At 42.2% G+C, this 27994-nt stretch overlaps 3 protein-coding genes across 3 annotated transcripts; 2 read left to right on the top strand and 1 right to left on the bottom strand.

Moving 5' to 3' along the window:
- Positions 1-4777: 4777 nt before the first annotated feature.
- Positions 4778-7750, top strand: LOC308149794 (dnaJ homolog subfamily C member 5-like; the record flags this gene model as incomplete). Its single annotated transcript, XM_080522683.1, has 4 exons — positions 4778-4884; positions 6271-6484; positions 6815-6983; positions 7656-7750. The coding sequence occupies 4 exons, from the start codon at positions 4778-4780 to the stop codon at positions 7748-7750; spliced, it is 585 nt and encodes a 194-aa protein (XP_080378809.1).
- A 1763-nt stretch (positions 7751-9513) lies between these two features.
- Positions 9514-23088, top strand: LOC308149793 (tripartite motif-containing protein 54-like; the record flags this gene model as incomplete). Its single annotated transcript, XM_080522682.1, has 9 exons — positions 9514-9681; positions 10268-10437; positions 15578-15758; positions 16030-16125; positions 18486-18719; positions 19023-19045; positions 19486-19610; positions 19888-20402; positions 22987-23088. The coding sequence occupies 9 exons, from the start codon at positions 9514-9516 to the stop codon at positions 23086-23088; spliced, it is 1614 nt and encodes a 537-aa protein (XP_080378808.1).
- A 797-nt stretch (positions 23089-23885) lies between these two features.
- Positions 23886-24368, bottom strand: LOC308176092 (corticoliberin-2-like; the record flags this gene model as incomplete). The annotated part of the gene is made up of 1 exon (XM_080550697.1): positions 23886-24368. The coding sequence occupies one exon, from the start codon at positions 24366-24368 to the stop codon at positions 23886-23888; it is 483 nt and encodes a 160-aa protein (XP_080406823.1).
- Between the last annotated feature and the right edge of the window lie 3626 nt (positions 24369-27994).

The raw sequence follows: 27994 nt of genomic DNA, 5'->3' as shown, positions 1-27994 counted from the left end.
GGCTCGTTGTTCTCTTTTTGTTGATACATCAAACTTGCACGAAACGTAATCAAAAGCGATCCCGCTCCGTTAATTCTGTGTCGCGTAGAGTCCCATGAAATCCATGTATTATCCATTTGGGGGGTTTCGAAAATTGTCCCCTTTTGAACTCAAATCCGGGCCTGGAAACGGAAAGGCCTCTTGCTTTTTGGCATCTCTGTAATAAATTGCTTCCTCATATTAAAAAAATCCTTGTTTCATGGAGACAGTGCGCTCTGCCACCGGAGCCATAAACATCAGATGAAAAACCATTCGGAGACAACAACAAAAAAAAAACTATATTCTGAAAATAAAATCTGGCATCGGTGTTGTTACATAAAAACGTGCATTTACAACTAAATTGTTCGTATTTAATCTATGACTGCATGGAGCGGTGGAAGAGAAAGTAATCAGCATGCATTCAGCCCGCTTCTCCCTCATTGCTCTGGCAGAGATTGTGATAACGCACAGAAGGCTCTCTCACCCACTCTCGCTGGAGCACAGCCTGCGGAAAATGGGTCGTTCATGTCTCCAGTCTTCGACACAAGTATGAAACCATTGATCATGAAAAAATAAAATAAAAGTAAAAACGCCAACGACAACAAAAGGCTAAAGGCAGCCACCGGAGTCCGTGTATTTCCTTTTACTGCCTCTTCCCAAACATACATTCACCACCGGAGATGGAGCTGTTGACAATCTGACGCGTCCTGTCCGTAACGTCCAATTGCATCGTCTTGTGTGATGTAACGCTTGCCGTGATTGGCTAATGAGGAGTTGCCAATATGACAAATAGAAGTTCATTGGCTGCGTCGGAAGCGCAGTCATTGGGCTACGATTCATTGAACATCTGCATTATCAGGCTACAGTTAGTTACATGTGTCCTTGTTTGATAAAGTCGGAACGTACTGTAATTAATGTAGATTTTCCGTGAGGGTGCGTCATGGCAGTGACAAAAGAGATAACCTAAGTAGTATTCTGGTTGAAAATGTGCTGACTCTTTGACTTTGACTTTTATGTTGTTCGTGATGTCAATGTTAGAGCTACATTCTTCTAAGTTCTGACAGGTTAGTTACTTGGTGCTCTAAAACCATTGGAGTAGAAAACACGACTAGTGCAATATGCTATTGGAGGCAGAAATTAATTTGCCTATAAGGGGGAGAAAAAAAACACATAGAAGAAGATCGAATGTTACAGAGAAGTAACATTAATGAAATTGGCAGATAATATGAAATGCCATCGGTCATAGGATTGTTTCTAGTCCAAATATGTCAAATATGTCAAAACCTTAGCCCTAGCCCCAGCCCAAACACTATCCCTAACCCTAGCCCCAGCCTTAACCCCAGCCTTAACCCTAGCCTATAGCCATAACCCTTAACCCAGCCAAGGTTTAATGAAGCTTCATAAACCCAAACTACAGATGGAAGAGTACATCTTTCTTGTGATTGGTAGTTCAAGTTTAACTACACCTATTAAAACATGCTGTGAGATGCACAGTCAGGAAGCATTCATTTCAATTAATGATTCCCCACACTGTTTTCAACACAGGCCAGTCCCAAGGTACACACACACACACACACACACACACACACACACACACACAAACAGACACACACACACACACACACACACACACACACACACCACACACACACACACACACACACACACACACACACACACACACACACACACACACACACACACACACACACACACACACACACACACACACAGCTTATCATTGGCGCCACCCCTAGGGAGCTTTCCAGGAAGGAAGCCTCTCTATAGCACAGGTGAGCCTGCGTAGCCGTACTCCTCTGTTTCCCAGGAGTCCTGTAAGTGCATGTGTGTATGTGTGTGTGCATGCATGTATGTGTGTGTGTGTGTGTGCGTGTGTGCGTGCGTGCGTGCGTGCATGCATGCGTGTGTGTGCGTGTGTGTGTCTGTGTGTGTGTGTGTGTGTGTGTGTGTGTGTAAGCTCACCGCCACAACATGTCCTCCCACGGGGAGGAGGCCAAATAACAATTACGGTGCGGAGATTAGCACAGAAGCACTGTCAACAGAAGCAATGCAGTTTCACCTCCCAAGTGAGGTATTTGCATTTACGTCAGAGGTCCATATGATTCATAACACAGAGGACAATACCACGGTGCTCTATGCACTCCAGCAATACCGCAGGATCACAAACCATATGGTGCATGATTTTAAGATCAAACTTCATGATATACTATCACATGAGAAGCATTTAACTTCATTGATGCTCTCAGGTTTCTGCTGACCATACAACTTGTTTTACTGTACTGTACTGTAGGTGTGTGTGTGTGTGTGTGTGTGTGTGTGTGTGTGTGTGTGTGTGTGTGTGTGTGTGTGAGTGTGTGTGTGTGTGTGTGTGTGTGTGTGTGTGTGTGTGTGTGTGTGTAGGTACAGTACCACAAAAAAACATTCTTGTGTGTTTGTCACCACGCTGTGATGGAACTGTGCTATTACATACCAGTGAACTACAATAAGCCTGTGCACACTGGGTAAATGAGTGATTCACAATGATACTTCAACACCCATACACATGTGCTAGTTGGCGCTATTCCCTTTGAAATTATAATATGTGACAGGGTCTATTTAAAAAGTAGGGATGGTCATTTTCAAAGCTTTCAAATGACGTACAATTGAAATCTGAAAATAGTTTAAGAAGATATGCTTATTTGAATGTTGGTACACCTCAAACCAAATGTGCATCAACATGCTAAAAACACATAACTACACATAATTAGATGATCACACAGTCCTGGCTTTTGAATACGTCCTAAAACGTAAGTTTGTTTACAAGCCATGTATCACTTACCAGTAGCCTACAGCAAACGAGACAGTGACAATTCACAAATTATAAGTATTTAGTGATCCTAAAACTGTTGTTTGTTATATTGAGTTGGCTCTTCAACACTTTAACTTTCGTAATATGCAAAAAGACGAAAACAACAACAAGTAACATATGTTTTTATCCACCAGTTGAGACTATTATCTATTCCCCCTGATTTCAATGGCCATGTCTGTTCTACTTGTTCTATTTCTATGAAAGTGACCTTCCTGACCAGCACCAAGTGTTCTGCCTACCTGGGTGAGGTGACATTAAGGGCATAGAAATAGAATGTGTAGAAAAGACATGGTCACCCAGAACATGGCAATTTTACCACGGCAATTATATATTACAATTCCATGTAAGCCATCTTTTGGTACACTAGACAAAATGCTAGTACAGGATGTCCATGTCAAGATGGCTGACATGGAATTGTAATGGATAATTGCCATGGTAATCATTATTACTGCGGCTGCGTTCGTAAAATTCACTCTGGAAATCTGATCAGCACTCATGGAATGCCTCTTGTCCAATCAAATTACTTGGTCCCTTTATGATATTGATCCCAGTGTGCGCTCCGGCGCTCTCAGAGCGAATTTATGAAAGCAGCCTGCATATGTAGAACACAGACAGAACCTGGAAATTCAGAGGCAGCACCATGGCAACTCAAGCATCATTTAACTGAACATGCCAACGTCGGTTGGTTGTTAATAAAGCTGTGAACTAAACTCCCAAATGGTACACCGAAAGATGGAGGCCATGGAAAGTTGATTTGAATGGGCATGTTCGTTCTATTTATTATATTTGTATGAAAGGGATCCTCCTCATCAGCTCACTCTTTTGACTACTTGAGGTGAGGGCAACTAAAGGGACCTTCCTAATCTGACCCTAACCTTAACCGTAGCCCTAACCTTAACGTAGCCCTAACCTTAACCATAGCCACATTTTAACCAATTTGGAAATTCAACAGCGGTTTGCCGGTCAGCTGTGTCCCCACCTGGGTGTGTTGTACTGTCTGTCTAGCATCCTTCTTCTACTCAACCTAGACCCTCAGCCAGGTGTTGTCATGCCGACCTTCATCTCACACCATAATACACCCAGCGGAGCGTCTCCACTGAAACCTGATCAAGGCGACGAACAACAGTAATGTCGCAGTCCCATTGGTGGCGTGTGAAACACAATCCTCCAGGTTGCTGAATGTTTCATAGCACCTCGTCTCAGTTTTAGATACCCTGAGAGAAGCAACCAACTACAGAGCAACTCTATCACCAAACACCAAACCCAACTACAACTACCACAAAAAGAAGATAGAGGACCTACAGTCAACGGGAAGCTGGGATAAAGGAACAGACGGGGAAAAGACAGAACAGAATTAGGACAGAAGAGGAAGTCAGGTATCTATCTTATTGTTTTGGATGATTTCTTGATTAGGTGATGCATTTCTTTGCAGTCAAAAGAGAGTTTCCATTGGTAACTAAATAGTTGAGTTGGTTGCATGCATAATGATATTTTTGGCCAGTCTCTCTTTAAAGAGAGATGTTATCTCAACATCAAGACTAACCTGGATAGATATAGGTTAGAGGTTTTATTTATGTTTAATATGTATACTTTATATATGTTTCTATATGTATATATGTACTTTATATGTACTTGTATACTTGTATGTATGTACTTTATGCTTTTATAGATTTGCAGATTCTATGCAACCTATGTTTTTAAAACTGTGGATTGCATTTAGTATTTGTCTTTTTGTACTTTTGTATTACATGTATAGTGTGTTGTGATCTTTAAATAAAATGCACTAAAATAAAAAATAAAAAAACATTCAAATAAACTAGGATGATAAAGGTTAAACAGATAGTTGACTATTGTCTTTCCTCTGGCCCAACAGCAGGTAATGTTGGTAGGATGTCTGATGCCAGGCAGCGCTCTCTGTCCACGTCAGGAGAGTCTCTGTATCAGGTCCTGGGCCTGGAGAAAGGCTGCTCACCTGACGACATCAAGAAGGCATACAGGTAGGAATGCCACAGCGTGAAGCTGGATCTCTTAGACACAGGGGTTCCAATAGGGTTCTTAGGCTGTCCCTGTGGGAGAACTCTCTGAAAAACGGTTTAGGTTCCATGTAGAACCCTCTGTTGATGACATGGTTCTATGGAACCCAGAAATGTTCTTCAAAGTGTTCTTCCACATGGACAGCCGAAGAACTCTTTTTGGTTCTAGGTACAGTACATTTTTTAGGGGTGTCACTTGATGTTGAGACGAATTGTGTTGTCATCATTAGCAGACACTCATATTCCTCTGGCTCAGATGCTCCATACTGACTACAGGCACACGTTCCCACCATGCACTGTGGCTGCTGGAGAACTATTGCACTATTATTTGATTTAGATGTCTTCCTCATTTCATTACAACCTGTCCTCCGATTTCCCTGATGTACCTCAATTCAGTTCAGTTTTATTGGGGAAACTGTTTTAGAGAATACATTTTGAATTCAAATGAATGATGCAGTGAGAAGAATTGAAGCTACAGTGTTGCTTTAACAAACACACATTATGTAACGAAAATCATGTTTATTCAGTGCCCTATAGTAATGCACAGACATTGTTGTATGTCTATCTGTCTGTCTGTCTGTCTGTCTGTCTGTCTGGCTGGCTGGCTGGTTGGCTGGCTTTGTTAGATCACTATTTGACAAGCACCAAGAGGCTATCGAACAATATAACAAATTATTTTGTCTGTTAACTGTTTGTTATGGGTTTATCAATGAACAAATAATCAATTATTTATAAACTAGTTATAAATAATGTATAAACATTTTATAAAGGACTCCATAATGTCCAAAATAAAGTGTTACTCCTCTCACTATGTCACCATATCCCCCATGGGATGTTGCCTGCCTGCCACTAGAGGGAGCAGTGGATCTTATAATCTAGGACAAGCAGGACTCAAGACATTCACAGACGACTCCTATATGGGGCTTTACTAGGGTGGCTGGTGACGGTAGTAGAAAAAGAAGTGTTTGATTCCATTTCTCATTCCATTCACAATGACAATGAGCACATCCTTGGATGTCTACCTCCACCAGCCTCCCCAGGGCTTTACACACTACTGGGCCAATGCCAACCCCAACCATACTGTGCAGGCTCAGATATTTTCTTTTCACATAGTCCTTTCCAGCACTGTCCAACTTTGGTGGATATGTAAACAGGGCAGCCTAGGTCAGCTCAGCTTGGCTCAGCTCAGCTTGGCTCAGCTCACATTGACTCTGTAGTGTGAATTAGGGTAATGGACTATCAACTGCCTATGCCCATAGTTTTAAGCAATTACGCACTCTTTATAATGTACATTTTGAATGATATGGTTGTATTTTGTGTAAGATGTGTGTTGTTATGTGTGTTTCTCAGAAAACTAGCGCTGAAGTATCACCCCGATAAGAACCCAGACAACCCTGAGACGGCGGACAAGTTCAAGGAGCTGAACAGCGCCAACTCCATCCTCTCAGACCTCACCAAGAGGAACATCTACGACAGCTACGGCTCCCTGGGGCTCTACGTGGCCCAGCAGTTTGGAGAGGAGAATGTCAACACCTACTTCATGCTCTCCACCTGGTGGGCCAAGGTGAGCTTTGAGACCGAGCGAATTTTAAGAATCCCTTTGATGAGTGAGTGTGTGTAGCGTGTGTGTGTGTGTGTGTGTGTGTGTGTGTGTGTGTGTGTACAGTATGTGTAAGTGTGTGTGTGTGTGTGCCTGTGCCTGTGCGTGTGCGTGTGTGCACTGTATGTGTGTGTGTGTGTGTGTGTGTGTGTGTCTGTCTGTCTGTCTGTCTGTCTGTCTGTCTGTCTGTTCTCTCACTACCAGGGTATGTGTGCGTGCATGCATTACATACAGTACTTGCGCTTGTGTGTATTCTCGTTGGTCTTGTCCTGACTTGTCTCTCTCTGCTGTCAGGGTCTGTTTGCCGTGTGCGGCGTGTTGACGGGCTGCTACTTCTGCTGCTGCCTCTGCTGCTGCTGCAACTGCTGCTGCGGCCGGCTGAAGCCCCCCAGACCCCCCGGGGAGGGAGAGGACAGCTACGTGTCCCCCGAGGACCTGGAGGAGGAGATACGCAACGAGACTGGTGAGGGGCCACACACACACACACACACACAGACAGACACACCACACGCACACACACACACACACACACACACATGCACATGCACACACACACACACACACACACACACACACACACACACACACGCAGACACAGACACAGACAGACACAGACACACAGACAGAGACACACACACACACACACACACACACACGCAGACACAGACAGACACAGACACACACACACACACACACACACACACACAGACAGACACACACAGACACATGACACACACACAGACACGCACACACACACACACACACACACACCTGCTCCACTACCCCCACTATCCCTCACCTCCGCTCTTCCTCACCCCTACCTCCTCCGTCTCTCTCCCCTCTCTCTGACTGTTAGTATTTTAATGCATCTGTATTTGCCAGTGTTTTATTGTTTTATTGTTTTATTGTTTTATTGTTTTATTGTTTTATTGTTTATTGTATTACTTAACCTTGTTTTATTTCTAGCTTCCCCCCCCCCCCCCCCCCCAAAGAGCCATTGCTTTTTGGTCAGGCTGCATTTGCAAATAAGAATTTGTTCTTACATGTTTGCCTGGTTAAATAAAGGTTAAATAAAAAATAAAATAAAATGCACACACACTCACACAGTATTCATTGTTGTGTATTGTTTTCCTAGATGGTGAGGTTCCACTGGTGCACCAGCCAACTAGCACCAGTGAGAAGACCCAGCTCATTGGAGACGGAAAGCGTAGATATCACACAGACCACTGAGCTTGGACACACACCGCTGTCAATGTAGAGGACCACTACATTCACTTCACACACACACACACACACACACACACACACACACACACACACACACACATGGACGGGCGGACGCACAAACACACGCGCGTGTATGCACGCAGGAATGCACACACGCACACAAACACATGCACACACACACACACACACACACACACACACACACACACATGAACGCATGCGTGCGCACACACACAAACACACACAAACACACACACACACACACACACACACACACACACACACACATACCACTACATAACCATTGCACATCGTAAAATGTAAACCTATAAACTGTATCTGAATGACTGTTCCCACACTCAAACACCCCATTGTTGTTGTGTTCTGTAAATAATACAGTATGTGTGTAGTTATGGTTGTTTCTTGGGGTTGTTTTTATCGTCATTTCTTTTTCTTGACAGCTCATTTTTGTCTCTTTTATTGGATGCAGTTAAGCCCATTGATCATCTCCACTCACTTACTGTACTTACCAGGGGAGGCTGGTGGAGGTAGAAATCGGAGGACAGGCTCATTTTAATGCATGGACTGGAATGAGGAATGGTATCAAAACACATAACACGATGTTTGACACCGTTCCTGATTCCGTTCCATGCATTACAATGAGCCTGTCCTCCGATTTCTACCGCCACCAGCTTCTCCTGTTACCCATTTAATTCTTACACTCATAGCACCTCATATTGTAAATGTAATACATTATTGGTTGTCATTGACAGTACGAAGATCTCAAAGCATCTCTTCTGTAAAATGTAACAAAGATTATTTTTGTTGGAATTAAATGCTTTTAAATGTCTCCTGTCGGCTATTGTGATCCATATTGTGTGTGTTTCGACAGTACAGCAAACACTGGTGGAACAGTGTACATTCAGTATCAACCAGAGGAGGCTGGTGGAGGTAGACATCGGAGGACGTGCTCATTGTATTGCATGGAACGGTATATGGAATGGTAGGGAATCCTTCATTCCAATCTCTGCATTCCAATGAGCCCGTCCGTCCTCCGATCTCTGCCTCTATCAACTTCCACTGGTATCAAAACCACCAAACCAAATGAGATATAGCTGTGGAAAAAAGAAATATATAGCTTTCCAAATGAAATAATAATATGACCTATAGAATCACCCTTGTATTACTAGGGCAATTTATACCTACAAGTCTAAACACTACCTAAAGGCCTACCTACCTACCCCCTTCCTCTTTCAAAGGGGGGCAACAGCTGGACCCTCTTAACTCATGACACTTTCATATATGGGCAAGTAAGCATGGTAACCGTTGACGTGCGGCCGTCTAAAAACAGCCCTGACACTCGAGGGCCCGGACACACACACACACACACACACACACACACACGCACGCACGCACGCACGCACGCACACACACACACACACACACACACACACACACACACACACACACACACACACACACACACACACACACACACGGACACAGCCGGCCAGCCAGGGGAGAACCGAAACGCGATCCGTTACACGACACTTTGGGGACACGCACGCCAGCTCGCCGGCGCTCGACTAGGCCCAGTGACTCTGCATTGTTCACAAGGAGGAGTCGTAGAATAAGAAATACTACATCTTGTCGTTTTTCTTTTGCCAACTAATTTCTTTGGCGGGGGTCGCCTAATTTCTTTGTCTTGGTCGCCCGAAGGAAGACAAGATAGTGTGGATTTTCTCTCTCGTTTCTTACTGTGTGCAATGAGTATCTCGTTGGGGTATTCCTCGCATTCCAAAACGCAAGACACCATGGACAGCTTGGAGAAGCAGCTGATATGCCCGATATGTTTGGAGATGTTTAACAAACCCGTGGTTATTCTGCCCTGCCAGCACAACCTCTGTCGCAAGTGTGCCAATGATATCTTCCAGGTAGGTTGGTTGTCTATAGCCACTGTCGGCCTATACTCTGTTCAACATTTCCTATTGTTTCATTTGTGATCCAGGCCCAGGGCCTTCTTACAGTACACCTCAAGGGTTGTTTGTATCAGAAGAACTGTACTGTATTTAAAAAGTATTCTACATATTCTGAGTAGTAATGAATCTGGGGAGGCCGGTGGAGAGAGAAATCGGAGGACAAGTCTTTGATACTATTCCTCATTACATTACATGCATTATAATGAGCCCGTCCTCCGATTTATACCCCCACCAGCCTCCCCTGTAATGAATATACTGTATGGACTTTCCTACAATTGACACTCATTGAATCTTTTTGATTCACTGCTCTTGCCTCTCACCTTTAGAGTTTCACAATAACACGCACGCACACACACACACACACACACACACACACACACACACACACACACACACACACACACACACAAACACAAACACAAACACACACAGACACTCTTTAAGTAACAAAGGTTCATGATATACAGTAGAGCCTTCATTCACAAACCCTCCTGTCCGTCCATATCTAATGTGATCCTGGCTGCTCTGCGGACCCCTGCAGGCCTCCAACCCTTACCTATCCACCAGAGGGACCACAGTGACCTCAGGGGGGCGCTTCCGCTGCCCGTCCTGCCGACATGAGGTGGTCCTGGACAGACACGGGGTCTACGGCCTGCAGAGGAACCTCCTGGTGGAGAACATCATTGATATGTACAAACAAGAGTCCACAAGGTGAGACACCTCTGGCCTGGCCACACACACACACACACACACACACACACACACACACACACACACACACACACACACACACACACCCTCTCTCTATGTACCTTCCCACCTCTCTTTCCCCTTCACAACAAATCTAGGTTCAAGTGGGTTCAACGTCCTGAACGTTGCATCACAGTAGAAATGCCATGATGAAATCTGACAGCTGACATGATTCCATCCTCAGAACCTGTGTGTGTTGTACACATTCTATTCTACACATTCTATTATTCACATTCTATTCTACACATTCTATTATTCACATTCTATTCTACACATTCTGTTATTCACATTCTGTTATTCACATTCTATTCTACACATTCTGTTATTCACATTCTATTCTACACATTCTATTATTCACATTCTATTCTACACATTCTATTATTCACATTCTATTCTACACATTCTGTTATTCACATTCTGTTATTCACATTCTATTCTACACATTCTGTTATTCACATTCTATTCTACACATTCTATTATTCACATTCTATTCTACACATTCTATTATTCACATTCTATTCTACACATTCTGTTATTCACATTCTGTTATTCACATTCTATTCTACACATTCTGTTATTCACATTCTGTTATTCACATTCTATTCTACACATTCTGGTATTCACATTCTGTTATTCACATTCTATTCTACACATTCTATTATTCACATTCTATTCTACACATTCTATTATTCACATTCTATTCTACACATTCTGTTATTCACATTCTGTTATTCACATTCTATTCTACACATTCTGTTATTCACATTCTGTTATTCACATTCTATTATTCACGTTCTATTCTACACATTCTATTATTCACATTCTATTCTACACATTCTATTCTACACATTCTATTATTCACATTCTATTATTCACATTCTATTATTCACATTCTATTATTCACATTCTATTCTACACATTCTGTTATTCACATTCTGTTATTCACATTCTGTTATTCACATTCTATTCTACACATTCTATTCTACACATTCTGTTATTCACATTCTATTCTACACATTCTATTCTACACATTCTGTTATTCACATTCTATTCTACACATTCTGTTATTCACATTCTATTCTACACATTCTATTATTCACATTCTATTCTACACATTCTGTTATTCACATTCTATTCTACACATTCTATTATTCACATTCTATTCTACACATTCTATTATTCATGTTCTATTCTACACATTCTAGTATTCATGTTCTATTATTCACATTCTATTCTACACATTCTGTTATTCACATTCTGTTATTCACATTCTATTCTACACATTCTGTTATTCACATTCTATTATTCACATTCTATTCTACACATTCTGTTATTCACATTCTGTTATTCACATTCTATTCTACACATTCTATTCTACACATTCTGTTATTCACATTCTGTTATTCACATTCTATTCTACACATTCTGTTATTCACATTCTGTTATTCACATTCTATTCTACACATTCTGTTATTCACATTCTATTATTCACATTCTATTCTACACATTCTGTTATTCACATTCTGTTATTCACATTCTATTCTACACATTCTGTTATTCACATTCTATTATTCACATTCTATTCTACACATTCTGTTATTCACATTCTGTTATTCACATTCTATTCTACACATTCTGTTATTCACATTCTATTCTACACATTCTGTTATTCACATTCTGTTATTCACATTCTATTCTACACATTTTGTTATTCACATTCTATTATTCACATTCTATTCTACACATTCTGTTATTCACATTCTGTTATTCACATTCTATTCTACACATTCTGTTATTCACATTCTGTTATTCACATTCTATTCTACACATTCTGTTATTCACATTCTATTCTACACATTCTGTTATTCACATTCTGTTATTCACATTCTATTCTACACATTCTGTTATTCACATTCTGTTATTCACATTCTATTCTACACATTCTGTTATTCACATTCTGTTATTCACATTCTATTCTACACATTCTGTTATTCACATTCTATTATTCACATTCTATTCTACACATTCTGTTATTCACATTCTGTTATTCACATTCTATTCTACACATTCTGTTATTCACATTCTATTATTCACATTCTATTCTACACATTCTGTTATTCACATTCTGTTATTCACATTCTATTCTACACATTCTGTTATTCACATTCTATTCTACACATTCTGTTATTCACATTCTGTTATTCACATTCTATTCTACACATTCTGTTATTCACATTCTATTATTCACATTCTATTCTACACATTCTGTTATTCACATTCTGTTATTCACATTCTATTCTACACATTCTGTTATTCACATTCTGTTATTCACATTCTATTCTACACATTCTATTATTCACATTCTATTCTACACATTCTATTATTCACATTCTATTCTACACATTCTGTTATTCACATTCTATTCTACACATTCTGTTATTCACATTCTGTTATTCACATTCTATTATTCACGTTCTATTCTACACATTCTATTATTCACATTCTATTCTACACATTCTATTCTACACATTCTATTATTCACATTCTATTATTCACATTCTATTATTCACATTCTATTCTACACATTCTGTTATTCACATTCTGTTATTCACATTCTGTTATTCACATTCTATTCTACACATTCTATTCTACACATTCTGTTATTCACATTCTATTCTACACATTCTATTCTACACATTCTGTTATTCACATTCTATTCTACACATTCTGTTATTCACATTCTATTCTACACATTCTGTTATTCACATTCTATTCTACACATTCTATTATTCACATTCTATTCTACACATTCTATTATTCATGTTCTATTCTACACATTCTAGTATTCATGTTCTATTATTCACATTCTATTCTACACATTCTGTTATTCACATTCTGTTATTCACATTCTATTCTACACATTCTGTTATTCACATTCTATTATTCACATTCTATTCTACACATTCTGTTATTCACATTCTATTCTACACATTCTGTTATTCACATTCTATTCTACACATTCTGTTATTCACATTCTGTTATTCACATTCTATTCTACACATTCTGTTATTCACATTCTGTTATTCACATTCTATTCTACACATTCTGTTATTCACATTCTGTTATTCACATTCTATTCTACACATTCTGTTATTCACATTCTATTATTCACATTCTATTCTACACATTCTGTTATTCACATTCTGTTATTCACATTCTATTCTACACATTCTGTTATTCACATTCTATTATTCACATTCTATTCTACACATTCTGTTATTCACATTCTGTTATTCACATTCTATTCTACACATTCTGTTATTCACATTCTATTCTACACATTCTGTTATTCACATTCTGTTATTCACATTCTATTCTACACATTCTGTTATTCACATTCTATTATTCACATTCTATTCTACACATTCTGTTATTCACATTCTGTTATTCACATTCTATTCTACACATTCTGTTATTCACATTCTGTTATTCACATTCTATTCTACACATTCTGTTATTCACATTCTATTCTACACATTCTGTTATTCACATTCTGTTATTCACATTCTATTCTACACATTCTGTTATTCACATTCTGTTATTCACATTCTATTCTACACATTCTGTTATTCACATTCTGTTATTCACATTCTATTCTACACATTCTGTTATTCACATTCTATTATTCACATTCTATTCTACACATTCTGTTATTCACATTCTGTTATTCACATTCTATTCTACACATTCTGTTATTCACATTCTATTATTCACATTCTATTCTACACATTCTGTTATTCACATTCTGTTATTCACATTCTATTCTACACATTCTGTTATTCACATTCTATTCTACACATTCTGTTATTCACATTCTGTTATTCACATTCTATTCTACACATTCTGTTATTCACATTCTATTATTCACATTCTATTCTACACATTCTGTTATTCACATTCTGTTATTCACATTCTATTCTACACATTCTGTTATTCACATTCTATTCTACACATTCTGTTATTCACATTCTGTTATTCACATTCTATTCTACACATTCTATTATTCACATTCTATTATTCACATTCTATTCTACACATTCTATTATTCACATTTTATTCTACACATTCTATTCTACACATTCTATTATTCATGTTCTATTCTACATATTCTATTCTACATATTCTTTTCCCAACATTCTATTCAACACATTCTATGTCTCTCTCAATGTTCCGCAGCATTGTGGCCTAGAAAACAGCTAGCCCAGAGTGTGACTCCAGGGGTGGCTGAAGCGTTGCCTGTTCACAAGGGGCCTATTTTTATATGTAGGCCAGTGAGGCATCAGGTCTTGAGTGGACTACTATTTATATTTACGGTCAGGGTCTGTCTACATTCTACAGATATCAATGTATTATAGCCTGCCATAAGAAGTCACAGACGTAAATGCCAATTCAGAAATAGTTTATATTGAATAGCACCTAAAAACAACATACAACATAAAACACACCTGCTGGGATCAAATTTTATACCTAGCTACAGTTCAAAAGAGACACAAGAATTAACGTTTATAAAAGCGGACCTATGGGCAGGAGTCACCTGCTCCTTTGATTTTAGAGTGTGAATTGCGTCTTTAACGAGTCAGTGTCATTGAATAGTTGGCTGGCACAGTTGTCGCAGTGTGAAAAGAACAGCTCAAGAGTTGCCAAGACAAAGTGATTCGGCGACGACGACGACGACGTAATAAACATCAAAAACAAACATCAAACAAGTTCAAACGTTAGCCTAGCATCGTTGGCCAGACGAACACGAGCGACAAAGTTACGACTGTGTTCAGGGTCCCGCCAACAACCCGACGGGGAGACTAACTGAATAATAACGTGATGTGGAAAACATCCACCGTGGAACACAGTGGAGGCCGGCGGAGGTAGAAACCAGAGGACGGGGGGGGGGGGCTCGTTGTCGAGGAATGGCATCAAACACAACTCATTCCATTCCGTGCATGACGACGAGCCCCCCGTCCTCCGATTCCTACCTCCACCACCAGCCTCTCCTGGTGGTCTCCTGTCCCCTGTACCTCAGCCCTGTGGTTCCCCCCCCCTGCAGCACCAAGCCGGAGCCGGAGCCGGTGAAGACAGAGGGTCCAATGTGTGAGGAGCACGCGGAGGAGAAGATCAACATCTACTGCGTGACCTGCGGCGTTCCCACCTGCTCTCTCTGCAAGGTGTTCGGGGCGCACAAGGACTGCGAGGTCGCCCAGCTCACCACCGTGTTCACAAGGCAAAAGGTGGGCTCCCCGGGTTGTTGTTAAACTTGACATTTCCACCTGTTTCTTGCTGAATTGCATCTCGTAATTGGAAAGGTCTAAAGCCTTTATGTATGTGTCAGTCAACACCGATGAGGGTTGTTTTCTATTTCAGACACATGATGAAAGATGGCGTGTAACATTTTACATCCTTCTCTGAAAGGCTTGTCTTTTTCCTCTCCTTTCTGTGTTTGTGTGTGTTTGTGTGTGTGTGTGTGTGTGTGTGTGTGTGTGTGTGTGTGTGTGTGTCCAGACGGAGCTGACTGACTGTATATCCATGTTAGTGGGGAACAACGACAGGATTCAGGCTATCATCAGCCAGCTGGAGGAGACATGCAGGACTGTAGAGGTCAGTCCATTAACGGGTTCCTCCTCGCTTTTTTTGTTTGTTTGTTTTGTTATTGGCGAACAAAGGCATACAAGTCAGGGACAAGAATATACAAATGCAAAGTATACAAATGACTTAATAAAAACTAAATGAGAGTTTTTTTTCTTTATCCCCCATTTGGTGTTCGAACAGAGAACTAGAACACCTTTCTTTTCTTTTTTTTTACCCCCTAAACACCCACCCAGCCCAAACTCTCAAGTGAGAGACAAAACAAGACAACAATTAAAAATGTATAAATAAAAAATAAAAACAAGCACAAAAACTAAATGTATAAATTAAGTAAATTAAATATTGTAATAAATAAAATTAAAAAACACATATTAAATGAAATGAAATGAAACAGGGAGAAAAGTACAAAAGAACAGATACACTGGGTGCTCACCTCAAACAATAAACTAATTAATCAATTGGGATCCAGAGAGGAAAGAGTATTTATATAAGAAATGATAGGTTGCCATCTTTTATAGAAATTCGCTATCGAGCCTCTTAATGAATATTTCACCTTTTCTAGTGACAAAAATGAGATCAAGTCGTTTAGCCAGGTCGTAGTAGAAGGTGGAGTTGGACTTTTCCACTGCAACAGAATACGTCTACGGGCTATGAGTGAGGAAAAGGCAACAACATCAGATTTTTCAAAGGGCAGGGTTCTACTGTAACCTTGAGGGCATCGCTTAGTGTCTTAGAGAAACCAGACCAGAAATCTACACATTTTGGACAAGAAAAAAACATATGAGTGTGATCGGCCGGTGACGAGCCACACCTATCACAGGTATCACCTGTACCCGGAAACAACTTACTGAGCCTGGCTTTTGTAAAATGGATCCTATGTAGGACCTTAAATTGAATCAAGCTTAGACGGGCACACGAAGTTGTTGAGTTGACCCTGATTAGGGCCTCCTCCCACCAATCGTCCGTTATCTCGAGTCCAAGTTCCTCTTCCCATTTACCCCTAACCCTCTCAAGAGAGGCCACACGTGAGGATGATATAATGTCATATCAAACTGAGATCATACCACGTGCCACAGGGGGAGAGAGAGAGCACCTCAGAGACAAGAGAGCCCACTGGAAGTTGAGGGAAGGATGTGAAATGGGTGCGAGCATAATTACAGGCCTGAAAATATTGGAACAGATGAGAGTGGGGCAAATTATATTTAACACGGAGATCAGTGAAGGTGGCAAATGAGCCCTCTAAATATAAATCGTTGAAACAAACCAGGCCTCTCTCCTTCCACAAATTGAAAGCGGTATCTAACCTAGGGGGCAGAAACAAGTGGTTATTACTAATGGGGCTGCATGGGGTCGTGGCAGAAAGTTTGAAATGTTGTCTGAATTGTTTCCAAATTTTCAAGGAAGAGAGTAGAATTGGGTTACTAATGTATTTGGGACAACAGGAACGCAGAGGGGCACAAACCAACGCCGCCAGGGAGGATGGGCGGGAAGAACTGTCTTCCATTATGCACCAATCAAGGTTGGGCGAGTTACACCACGCATGAATTTTCTGAAGATTAGCCGCCCAATAATAAAACAAAAGGTTAGGCAATGCAAGGCCTTGTTCCCGTTTACTTTTCTGCAGTATTTCTCTACAGTATTTCTCTGCAGTATTTCTCTTGATTCTACCCATCAGGGAAAGAGGAAGAGAGTTCCAGCGCCCCAAATCAGATTTAATTTCCATAACCAACTTTGCGAAATTATTTTTATGGAGAGAGGCGAGGGAATGAGCAATGTTGATGCCTAAGTAGCGGAAACTGGTGTGGGCCAGTCGGAAGGGAAGGGTACCTATTGGAATTAGCTTAGCTGCCTTGTTAATGGGGAAACACTCACTTATTTCGAAAATGTGCGGGAGGCAAACACCATGCGTCCATCCACTACATCGTTCAACCGGAAGTGTCCTCCTCGCTTGTGTTTAGTGGTTAAAAGCATTTTCATATCGGTTATTATCTACTAATATCAAACCCAATTTCTGACCCATTTTCACTCCCCTATTACAATTTATTTTTGGAACGTCGTAACCATCAAGTATTATATAGTATATTTTCTTATCAGGACATGACAGCGACAACATTGAACGTCAATTATTATATTATAAGTGTACAGTATATGCTACAATTCTGACTCTTGGAGTCTCCTTGAAGTCTCAGGTGGGTGCTACACATTGGTTATGATGAGTTGACTTCTCCCCTAGTACTTTTTTCAACTTTCTAACAATCTCCTTGTTTTGTTTAAAAAATATTTGGTTTCTGTTTACTGCTGTAATGTGAGATCCCAGCCCCCCAAAAACAACAAACAACAATAAAATAAAACACTTGTTGTTGTGATCGCAGGAGAACGGCAGGAGGCAGAAGTCCACGGTGTGTGAGTCGTTCGACCACCTGTACGCCCTCCTGGAGGAGAAGAAAGGGGACATGACCCTGACCGTCAGCTCCGAGGAGGACGAGAAGCTGGGCTACATACGAGGGCTGAGCAGGAAGTACACGGACCACCTGGTGAACATGGCCAAGGTCGTAGAGACGGGGATCCAGACCATGGAGGAGTCGGAGATGGCCACCTTCCTACAGGTAAGGACCTGGAGCGGTGTGTCTCAGGGGGGGTGATTAACCCAGAGGAAGGCTGGTGGTGGTGGAGGAGGAGGAAGGGGAAATCGGAGTATGGGCATGTTGCAATGCATGGAATGCAAATAGGAATGCCTGTTCGATACCGTTTCTTATTCCGTTCCGTGCGTTTCCAATGAGCCCCGTCCTCCGATTTCTACCTCCACCAGCCTCCGTGGAGGAGAATGTTCTTTAACATGAGTAGGATAAGAAATCTACATGGAGGCAGTTTTCTGAGAAATATGAACCGTCTCATCTTCTCTTTCACAGACTGCCAAGCCTCTCCTACAGAAGTGAGTACGCGTCTATCACCAGACCGGACACCAGTAGGAGTCTGTGTTGTCTTTTTCTGAATACTTGAGGTGCGCTTGATTTACCCTTTATCTGGACAAATGGAGCTATTGGGATAGCCTCAGAAGTTCCAACCACAACAACACTAGCGTGCCTGGCAAGCTCGGTCAAGCCCACCACAGGGTAGGTTGGTGGAGGTAGAAATCGGACCACGGGCTCATTGTAATGCATGGAGCGGAATGAGGAATGGTATCAAAACACATAACACAATGTTTGACACCGTTCCTTATTTCGTTCCATGCATTACAATGAGCCCCGTCCTCCGATGTTTAGCTCCACCAACCTCCCCTGGTGTCGACCCAGATGGGCTCTGCATTAATGCTGCTACTCAGAACCTCCTGTGGTGATTGTTTGGACTTCCCGTTCCTGTCTGTCTGTCCAGGATCGTTGAAGGCACCAACACATCCCACCTGGACAAGGTGGAGAGAGGGTACGAGAACATGGATCACTACACGGCCAACTTTGAGCAGGCCAGGAGGGCACTGCTCACTATAGACTTTATTAAAGGTAGGGACAGAGGGAGGGAGGGATGAAGGAGGGGGAAGGGAGGGAGGTGGAGGGAGGGAGGAGAGGGGAAAGGGAGGGAGCGAGGAGGGGGAAGGGATGGAGAGATGGGTGGAGGGAGGGAGGGATGAAGGGATGGTGGGTGGGAGGGAGGGAGGGAGTGAGGGAGGGTGGGAGGGAGGGAAGGAGAAAGGGGGGGTGGGAAGGAGGGAGGGACTGACTGACTGACTGACTGTCATCAATTCACTTTTTTCTCACTCTGACCTCAACGGTTGTTCAGATGATGAAGAGGACGAGGAGGAGGATGAAGGAGAGGCTGCAACGGTAGAAGGGAGAGGAGTTCCTGCTGCAACGGTAGAAGGGAGAGGAGTTCCTGCAGCGACCCGCCCAGACCCGCCCGCCCGTCCTGCAGGAGCCAATCCCCCAAAGCAGCAGCCGGCAGCAGCAACACCCATACCCGCCCTGCCGACACCTCCCCAGCCCACCCCCGCCAGGTTGACCCCTACCCCAACCCAGCTGATACCCCCCCAGCCCACCCCGGCCAGGTTGAACCCCACCCCATCCCAGCTGACAGCTCCCCAACCGACCCCGGCCAGGTTGACCCCCACCCCAACCCAGCCGACACTTCCCCTGCCTCCGAGAGCACTGGGCACTGGTACCATCCAGTTCCCACCACTGGCCTCCGCCCAAGCCCAAGCCCAGGCACAAGTCCAGTTCCCACCACTGGCCTCCGCCCAAGCCCAAGCCCAGGCACAGGCCCAGGCCCCGGGCCTGCCAGGAGATCTCCCAGCTCAGGTGAGAGGACATTTGGCTAGTTATCGGTGAAGCCTCTGTGACACACTCTCAATAGCAGTGCTATATTATTGCATTAAACCTGCAACTCCCCACCCGTGCCCACCGGTTCCAGCCAATCAGGCGAGGTGGAATGTCCCTCACCCCTGTCAATCAGGCCCACGAGCACTGCCTTTCATGCCAGTCTTCAGGTCCGCCGCTTGCTAAGCTCGCCTGATTGGATGGGTAGGCAGGGAGAGCAGAGACTTTTGAGAGATGTGATTGGTCTCACCCTGGTGCCATTGAAGTCAAATAGTACAGTAGCCCTGGCAGGCCAAACTTACCCAACCAGGACATTTATATTGGCTCTGGAAATGTCCATATTACTGTATTACAGATGCGTCACATCGCTGCCATTATTTCACGCTTTATTTAACTTCAATCTCCTTAGGGGGTGTGAGAGAGGGGTGGAGGGATGGAGGAGGGGGAAGGGAGGGATGGAGGAGGGGAGGGAGGAATGGATGGCGGAGGGGGGAAGGGAGGGAGGGACGGATGGAGGGAGGGCGGAGAGGGGTACGAGAGGGATGGAGGAAGGGAGGGGGTTGGCTATTGTTACTGGAATCCAATCAATATCAAATATGTATCGCAACGCCTCAGTCAGTCATTGTGTTGGAGCAGCTGTCCAGGGTGAGTCGGTCTCTGTGGGACCTGGCTCCACTCACAGCACAGGCCTTCACCTCCGCAGGACAGCTGTACAAGGACACGCCTGACTGCTCTCCTGCTGCTGGGGCCACTGTATGTGTGAAGGAGGGACGGAGGGAGGGGTGGAGGGAGAGAGGGATGGGGGAGGGAGAGAGGAGGGGTGGAAGGAGGGATGGAGAGTGGGAGGGGTTGAGGGAGGGAGGGATGGAGTGGGGGGTGGATGTGGGGGGGGGATAGAGTGAGAGAGAGAGAGAGAGAGAGAGAGAGAGAGAGAGGGGTGGAAGGATGAAGGGAGGGATAGATGGATGGATAGAGGGAGGTTGGGGGGGTGGTGATAATTATCATCCTCTCTGCTACATGTCCTCACCGTTGAGTTTCATCTGCATGTGAGAAAGCTAATTAGATTGAGCAGCAGAGAGTTCATGCCAACACAATCATGAGAATTGAATAAGCCATCTGGATCAGTCTGCATTCATTTTATGTGTTTGGAGAGCCTATTGTGATTAGTGTGCGTGTGCGTGTGTCTGTGTGTGTGTGTGTGTGTGTGTGCGTGTGTGCGCGCGTGCGCGTGTGTGTGTGCATGCATGTGCGTGTGCATGTGTGTGCGCGTGCGTGTGAAATACATCATATCATGCTGCTTGACAAGACTTCCATGAATCTTGGAAGAAATGAAGCAAGCTTTGTCTTGTTGTCTTGTTTCTTCACAGGAAGTAGTTTTCTGCCTGACAGTTCTGGCTTTGTTTATTATTCTGCATCAGCTTTGGAGTGTGATAAAGTCTACTCTTATGTCTCTCCTGGGTAGGCTACGTTCACTTCTTCATTGGTTACATTAACTCATGTTTCGTGACGTAGTTAGGCTCCTCCCCTTTCCCACCTCATTTTAGAGCAGCTTGAGTGCAGTTACATTTACATTTTTCATTTTGGGCATTTAGCAGACGCCTTACTCCAAAGCGACTAATCAATACATTTGACTAAGCAGTCTCCCTTGACTAAGCAGATTCCTCATTCCATTCCATTCATTACAATGAGCCCGTCCTCCGGTTTCTACTTCCACCGGCCTCCACGGGTCTACAGTAAAAAAAAAAAGAAGCCCAAAATTAGAACATAGGTGACATAAGTTCATATTCATTCTTCTTTTACAGACATTACCTTACTAATACTATAATACTTCATTATGTGCTCAGTCCTGAGGTGTTTTTATACTACAGTGTACCTAGAGATGGAGCCAAAACTGTTTTATGATCTCTAACAAGTCAATTATTCCTTCTCCTCCATCGTTATGGGTGTTGGTCCAACAGGTGACACTTGTAGATATTGACATGATCGTCTCACACAGCAGACATCATGAATATTCATGATTATTTATTATATTGATATTCCAAAAATATGTATTGATTATTTATATAGCCATTACAAGTGGTTTTGAAAGTGGCCTGAGTGTACACTACATGCAAGTTGTTATTGACGTTGTTATTGACGCAATCTGTGCGTGCGTGCGTGCGTGTGTGTTTTGCGATAAATACAAAAACACTATATCCTAAATATATTTTTATGTGTGATTCTGTTACTTTTCGATGCATTCTGGATATTGTATGTATTTCAAAGACGTTAACATAGGCTCCACTGAATATCGTGTTGCCCTGAATGCAAAATGCAGATGTTCACTCCTGTTTCTATGCTAAACGTTTATTCAATGAATCATTGACGGGGACGTGTGGAATATTACATTCTGTATGGTTATATAATAATTGATATCCTTATTTTAAATTATTAATTATTCTTTACATTATAGTTATATAATCCGATTTCCTGATTCCAAACACAAGGCTATTTTGGACTGTCTTTGAAACCTTACAGTGTAAGAGCTACTCTAAATGTTTTGTTGTTTGTTTTATTATGTTCACAGGCGCCCTCTGATACGGCAACAAGTCAACACAGCGAAAACACGGACGACAAAGACACGCGTCATGTCTTCTCCTTCTCCTGGCTAAACAATCAAGACAAATAGCTCATCTAACATCAAGACTCAAGATTTGCAGTAATGGCTTATTTGGTTGAGTCCGTCAGCGTCATCTCGCCACTCTGTTACCGTTATTTCCGTTTGATTGTAAATCTATCTAGCTCTTCTACTACTTGATACTGCTGTGAAAACGTGCTCTGGGTCGATCCCTTGATTTGAGAAACGTACGTGTGCGTAATTTGGCGCTGTTGTGCGTAATGGTAGATTTATGCGCGAGTTCACCTGCAGCAAGAGTTCCAGAATGTGTCTTGAGACACTCAACAATTTATGCTACAAAACAAGGCATGAATATAACTTGGAAACGTTTTATTACAAATATAAATATTAGACATTCTCTTGCACAACAAATATGATTGGTTGCTCATAATGTATTTTATTATCAAACTTTAACAAGTATATGGGTAGGCTACAGAGGAAATTTCAGAGGTGATATCCATTTTTGCTGGAACAAAATGTGTGACTAACAATCTATACAAAATTATGTGATGCTTTAATATAAATTGAGAAAATTAAAGGATATTTGTGTTCAGCATGTCAGCAGTTTCAACGGGCTATGTGCTAGTACACAGTGTCTGCTTTTTATGACACAATATATTTACTATACAGCAAATTACAGCTCGGATTTTAGTAAACAGCTAAAACTCTTATTTTAGTCAATAGAAAAATGATAAATTAAAGAACAAAGGTTAACGAATTCAAGAGTAGCCTAATGCAGAAAATGAATTGTACAGTATATACTTGTGCAAGATGTAAACAACTTTTTCCCCAAAATCTTTTTCTCACTATTATTTTCCGAAGATGTCCATCATTCTTCGGTTATTGTTTGCCTGTTGGGCTATTTGCTCGTCTCGAGCCATTTCTAAAACTTCTCTAAGCAGGTGGAACGTCAGGTCCAACGAGATAGGAGGGTCTTCAGACCGCTTTCCTCTTTCTTCTAGGTCTTCCATCTGGTCAGCGTAGCTGCTCAAATCCCGGTTGATGTTACCGTTTTTACCTTGAAGGACTCGCAGTTGGAGTTGGAGCGCCCGGTTAACGGTCGCCGAGGCTCCGGGGGACGCGTTAGATGCGGATGATGAAGGCGAGTTGTTATTTGCGTTGTCGAGCCGGATGAAGTACTCCTCTCCTAGCCGCAGGAGGACAGGGAGAGTTCGCTGTTGTAGCTCTGTGTGAAGATGGGATATTTGGGCATGCTCGATGGCTCTACATTCATAGCGGGGTTGGAAGGCACCGAGCAGCGCCACAGCCGAAACGAAAACATTCAACTTCATCTCAGTGGATAGGGTCAATCTGAGAACAAAACAAGCATCATTTTTAGCAGGTTCTATATCAACACACAAAAATGTATGCGTGAAGATTTACACACGTAGGCTGTGGGTGTCACTCTGAAAAGTTGTTTTACCTATGGAGATTGATTTTGTATTTCATTTGTATTTTGCCTGCGATAGCCTGTCATGTCATCGAAATAAAAACATTTGCTGATGTTATATTTGCTTGTCGTATCACAATGTAGTGTTATTAAATTACTTTTCAATTCACTTGTATGTCAACTGTGTAATCTCTATCCCTCATAATAATATCCAATTCATAGTCATCAAAGTTATGATAAACACACTTAATTGTTCCTCCCAACCAACAACTATTTCCAAAGTACAAACAAACCATTTCCCAAATACCTGAGTTTCACTGTGACAGACGAGACTTGTTGAAGTTGTTATTCTGTGAAAGGATGCCGTCTTCTACCGTTGCTGCCTGACTGTCGCCTCCCACTGATCCTGCAACAGCGCGTCTTCAAAAAAGCATCGCTACAAGACTTATATATCTGAGACCTGAGGTCATGTTCTCGGGCTCCGAGACGACGGTCTGCGCATGCGCCAACGTAAAGCTGCAGCACCTGAATGTGAATGGGGAGTCTACCTCGTCATAGTTTGTCCGATGAGTCATAGAAAAGACATTGGTATGGGCCGTTTCCTTGAGACATGAGCGACAGTTGGTGTCCGAACGACTGAGACTGTGGCCTTGTTGTGGTTGCTCCAACTGATGCTGACATTGACTGTCTTACAAGAACGTGACCAGGTTGAAGAGCATCATCATTATGAATGAATGAATGAATGGTCTTTATTGTCATTGATATAGTACAGGTACCAAACAACGAAATTTGGGAGGGGGGGCTCCCCTGGTGCTAGGGGGAAAAAAACAAAAAAAAAAAACAAGAAGGGAAAGGAGCTGGTTTACATAAATAAAGGCTATGTACACTATCCACTATACTATACTATACAAATAAAACACTGTGCTGTACTCTATGCTATGCTATACCTATTCTAACATTTCCTATTCTCTGCAACCTTATGTACCCTAGGGTTGTCATATTGCACATAGTGTTATTGCACATTCATTTAAAGTGTCGCAGTTTGCAGGCTTGAAATGTACACATTTGTGCCTCAGCACTACACCTGATTTCAATCCAGCAGCTTATTATCTCCTTCATCATCATCCTCATCCTCATCCTCAGCATCATCATCCATCCTATTTTTTGTTTTACAATTTCATACATCTTCAAGCAGTCAAACTTAATTGATTAAGAGTACAACATAATTGTTATGGAACAGTTTCCTTTATTTTTAGAGCCTCCCTGCCTCTAGGGGCGTAGTTACTTATCCTTAGAGTGGTATTCGTTTAAGTTACTTCCTGCTTACCTGATTAGTTCATCATATACTTGCATTTAGTTATTCTGGTAAAGAAAATTATAGTTTTGACCTCATGTTCTTGCGATTAACAGTGAATTAGTTATGTTAATTGTAACTAGCTTGAGTAAGCTATGTTGTATTGTAATACTGATGTATGCTTTTCTGTATGTTTATTTCAGTTTCACACTTCTTTAAATTAAGTCCTGTCCATCGACAAAACTTGTCTGTTCCTTGGAGGATGATCCAAGTGAGAGTTTAGCTGACTGTGAAAACCTAATATAGGACTTGGAGTCACAGTAGGTGTAGCAGTACAATAATACTGAAAAATGGCCTTTGTCCACTGTGGTTTGATCCAAAATGTAGTTTTGCCTTTTGCATGTAAATAACAGGTTATTCATCTGGCAGGTGTGGAAGGGCAGAGTTCTAGCTCCAACTGACAGGCGTAGGCTGCCATTGGCAGGTGAGGTGGGTGGTCTACACACACACACACACACACACACACACACACACACAAACACAAGCGTGCATAAGCACACGCACACATGCATGTACACACACTCACAAACACACACACACACAAACACACACACACACACACACACACACACACACACACACACACACACTAATCTTGTCGAAGAGGACAAAGAGGACACTTGTGACCTTTTTCAACTGAAAACATTTGGATTGAATCACTAACATTTCTCCTTGGACAGCCAAAAATACCTAGTCTCGCTGGCCAGAGTCATGTGACTGGACACTGTAGATGTGGGAAGCCATAAGAGATATCAGAAGACATCACATTACATCTGTGGTGAAAAGTGGAATGAAAAAGTAGTCATGAATGGAGGTGAGGCCATTTTGTTCTTAAATTTTTTTTAAAATAAATTTGATACATAAACCTCAATCAATTTGCACTTCGTTCAATCAATCATCAGTAATCGTTCATAAAGATCAGGGGAGGCTGGTGGAAGTAGAAATCTGTGGACGGACTCATTGTAAAGCATCGATTGGAATGAGGAATGATGTCAAACACACCTCCACCAGCCTCCCCTGATCTATCAATAATATCATCATCATACACACAAGTATTCTCACCGGAAATAAGCTTGTATTGTTAGGAGAGAAAAATGGTTGTCCACACATCAGTGTATTTTATTAAAGAATGAAGATAGGATTCTTCTGCTTTATTGGAGAGAGACATCACAGGGTGTGAGCTGTCCAGCCTGCAGGAACTATCCAACCAGCGGTGCCTCAGGAAGTTCCTGAAGGCCACACCCACACCCTCACCCACACCCACACCCACACCCACACCCACACCCACACCCACACCCACACCCACACCCACACCCACCCACACCCACTCCCACACCCACACACCCACCCACACCCACACACACACACACACACACACACACACACACACACCCACATGTGTAGCCCTTAATGTGCTACGCCACTTAAGACCCCTGAAGACATGATTTTTTTATGAAAGAAAATTAAATCCACCTGCACTGTATTGCTAAAAGCTTTTATGCAGGACTTGGAGCCCAAATGCATCACCAAAAAGGCTCTGGTTGAGCCCTGTTGCCAGGGCTGGAGGGAGGTCTGGGGCTGGAGGTGGGATGAAGGCTGCATACAGTATATAAACCTTTAGTTTAGTACTTATTTCCATATCCAGATACTTTCCTGGTATCATGAATTTTGCACTCTCTGCTTCCACAAATAAATTCCTGATGGACAAATGGATTCAGAATGTGTTTTCAACGAGTTGTCTAATGGAAGTTTAGTGGGAAAAGTGTACTTTTAAATGTACTGCATTGCACTGCTTAAATTAGTGAGTTAAAATGAGAATCACATTTTGTACTAATTGAATGTTTCGTGGAGATGAATACACAGGATGTTCCTATTTTGAATGGAATCTTCAGTGTCTGTGGGTATATAGACCAAAGTAATGTTGACCAGCAGAAAGGAGTGTGTGTGTGTGTGTGTGTGTGTGTGATGTGGTGGCCAGCAGAAAGGAGTGCGTGTGTGTGTGACATGGTCATTCCACAGACAATGGTGACAATGTCAGAGCGGTGGTCCACATCAACATTCACACTGATCAATAGACTGACACACAATTGACCTTACCTGTCACTCACTCTGTGTGTGTGTGTGTGTGTGTGTGTGTGTGTGTGTGTGTGTGTGTAAATGGACTGCACTTATAG

This window comes from Nansenia antarctica, assembly GCF_963989245.1.
Source record: "Nansenia antarctica genome assembly, chromosome: 2".
Taxonomy (NCBI): domain Eukaryota; kingdom Metazoa; phylum Chordata; class Actinopteri; order Argentiniformes; family Microstomatidae; genus Nansenia; species Nansenia antarctica.
Note: the sequence above shows the minus strand (reverse complement) of the source record. Positions and strands in the feature narration are given on the sequence as shown.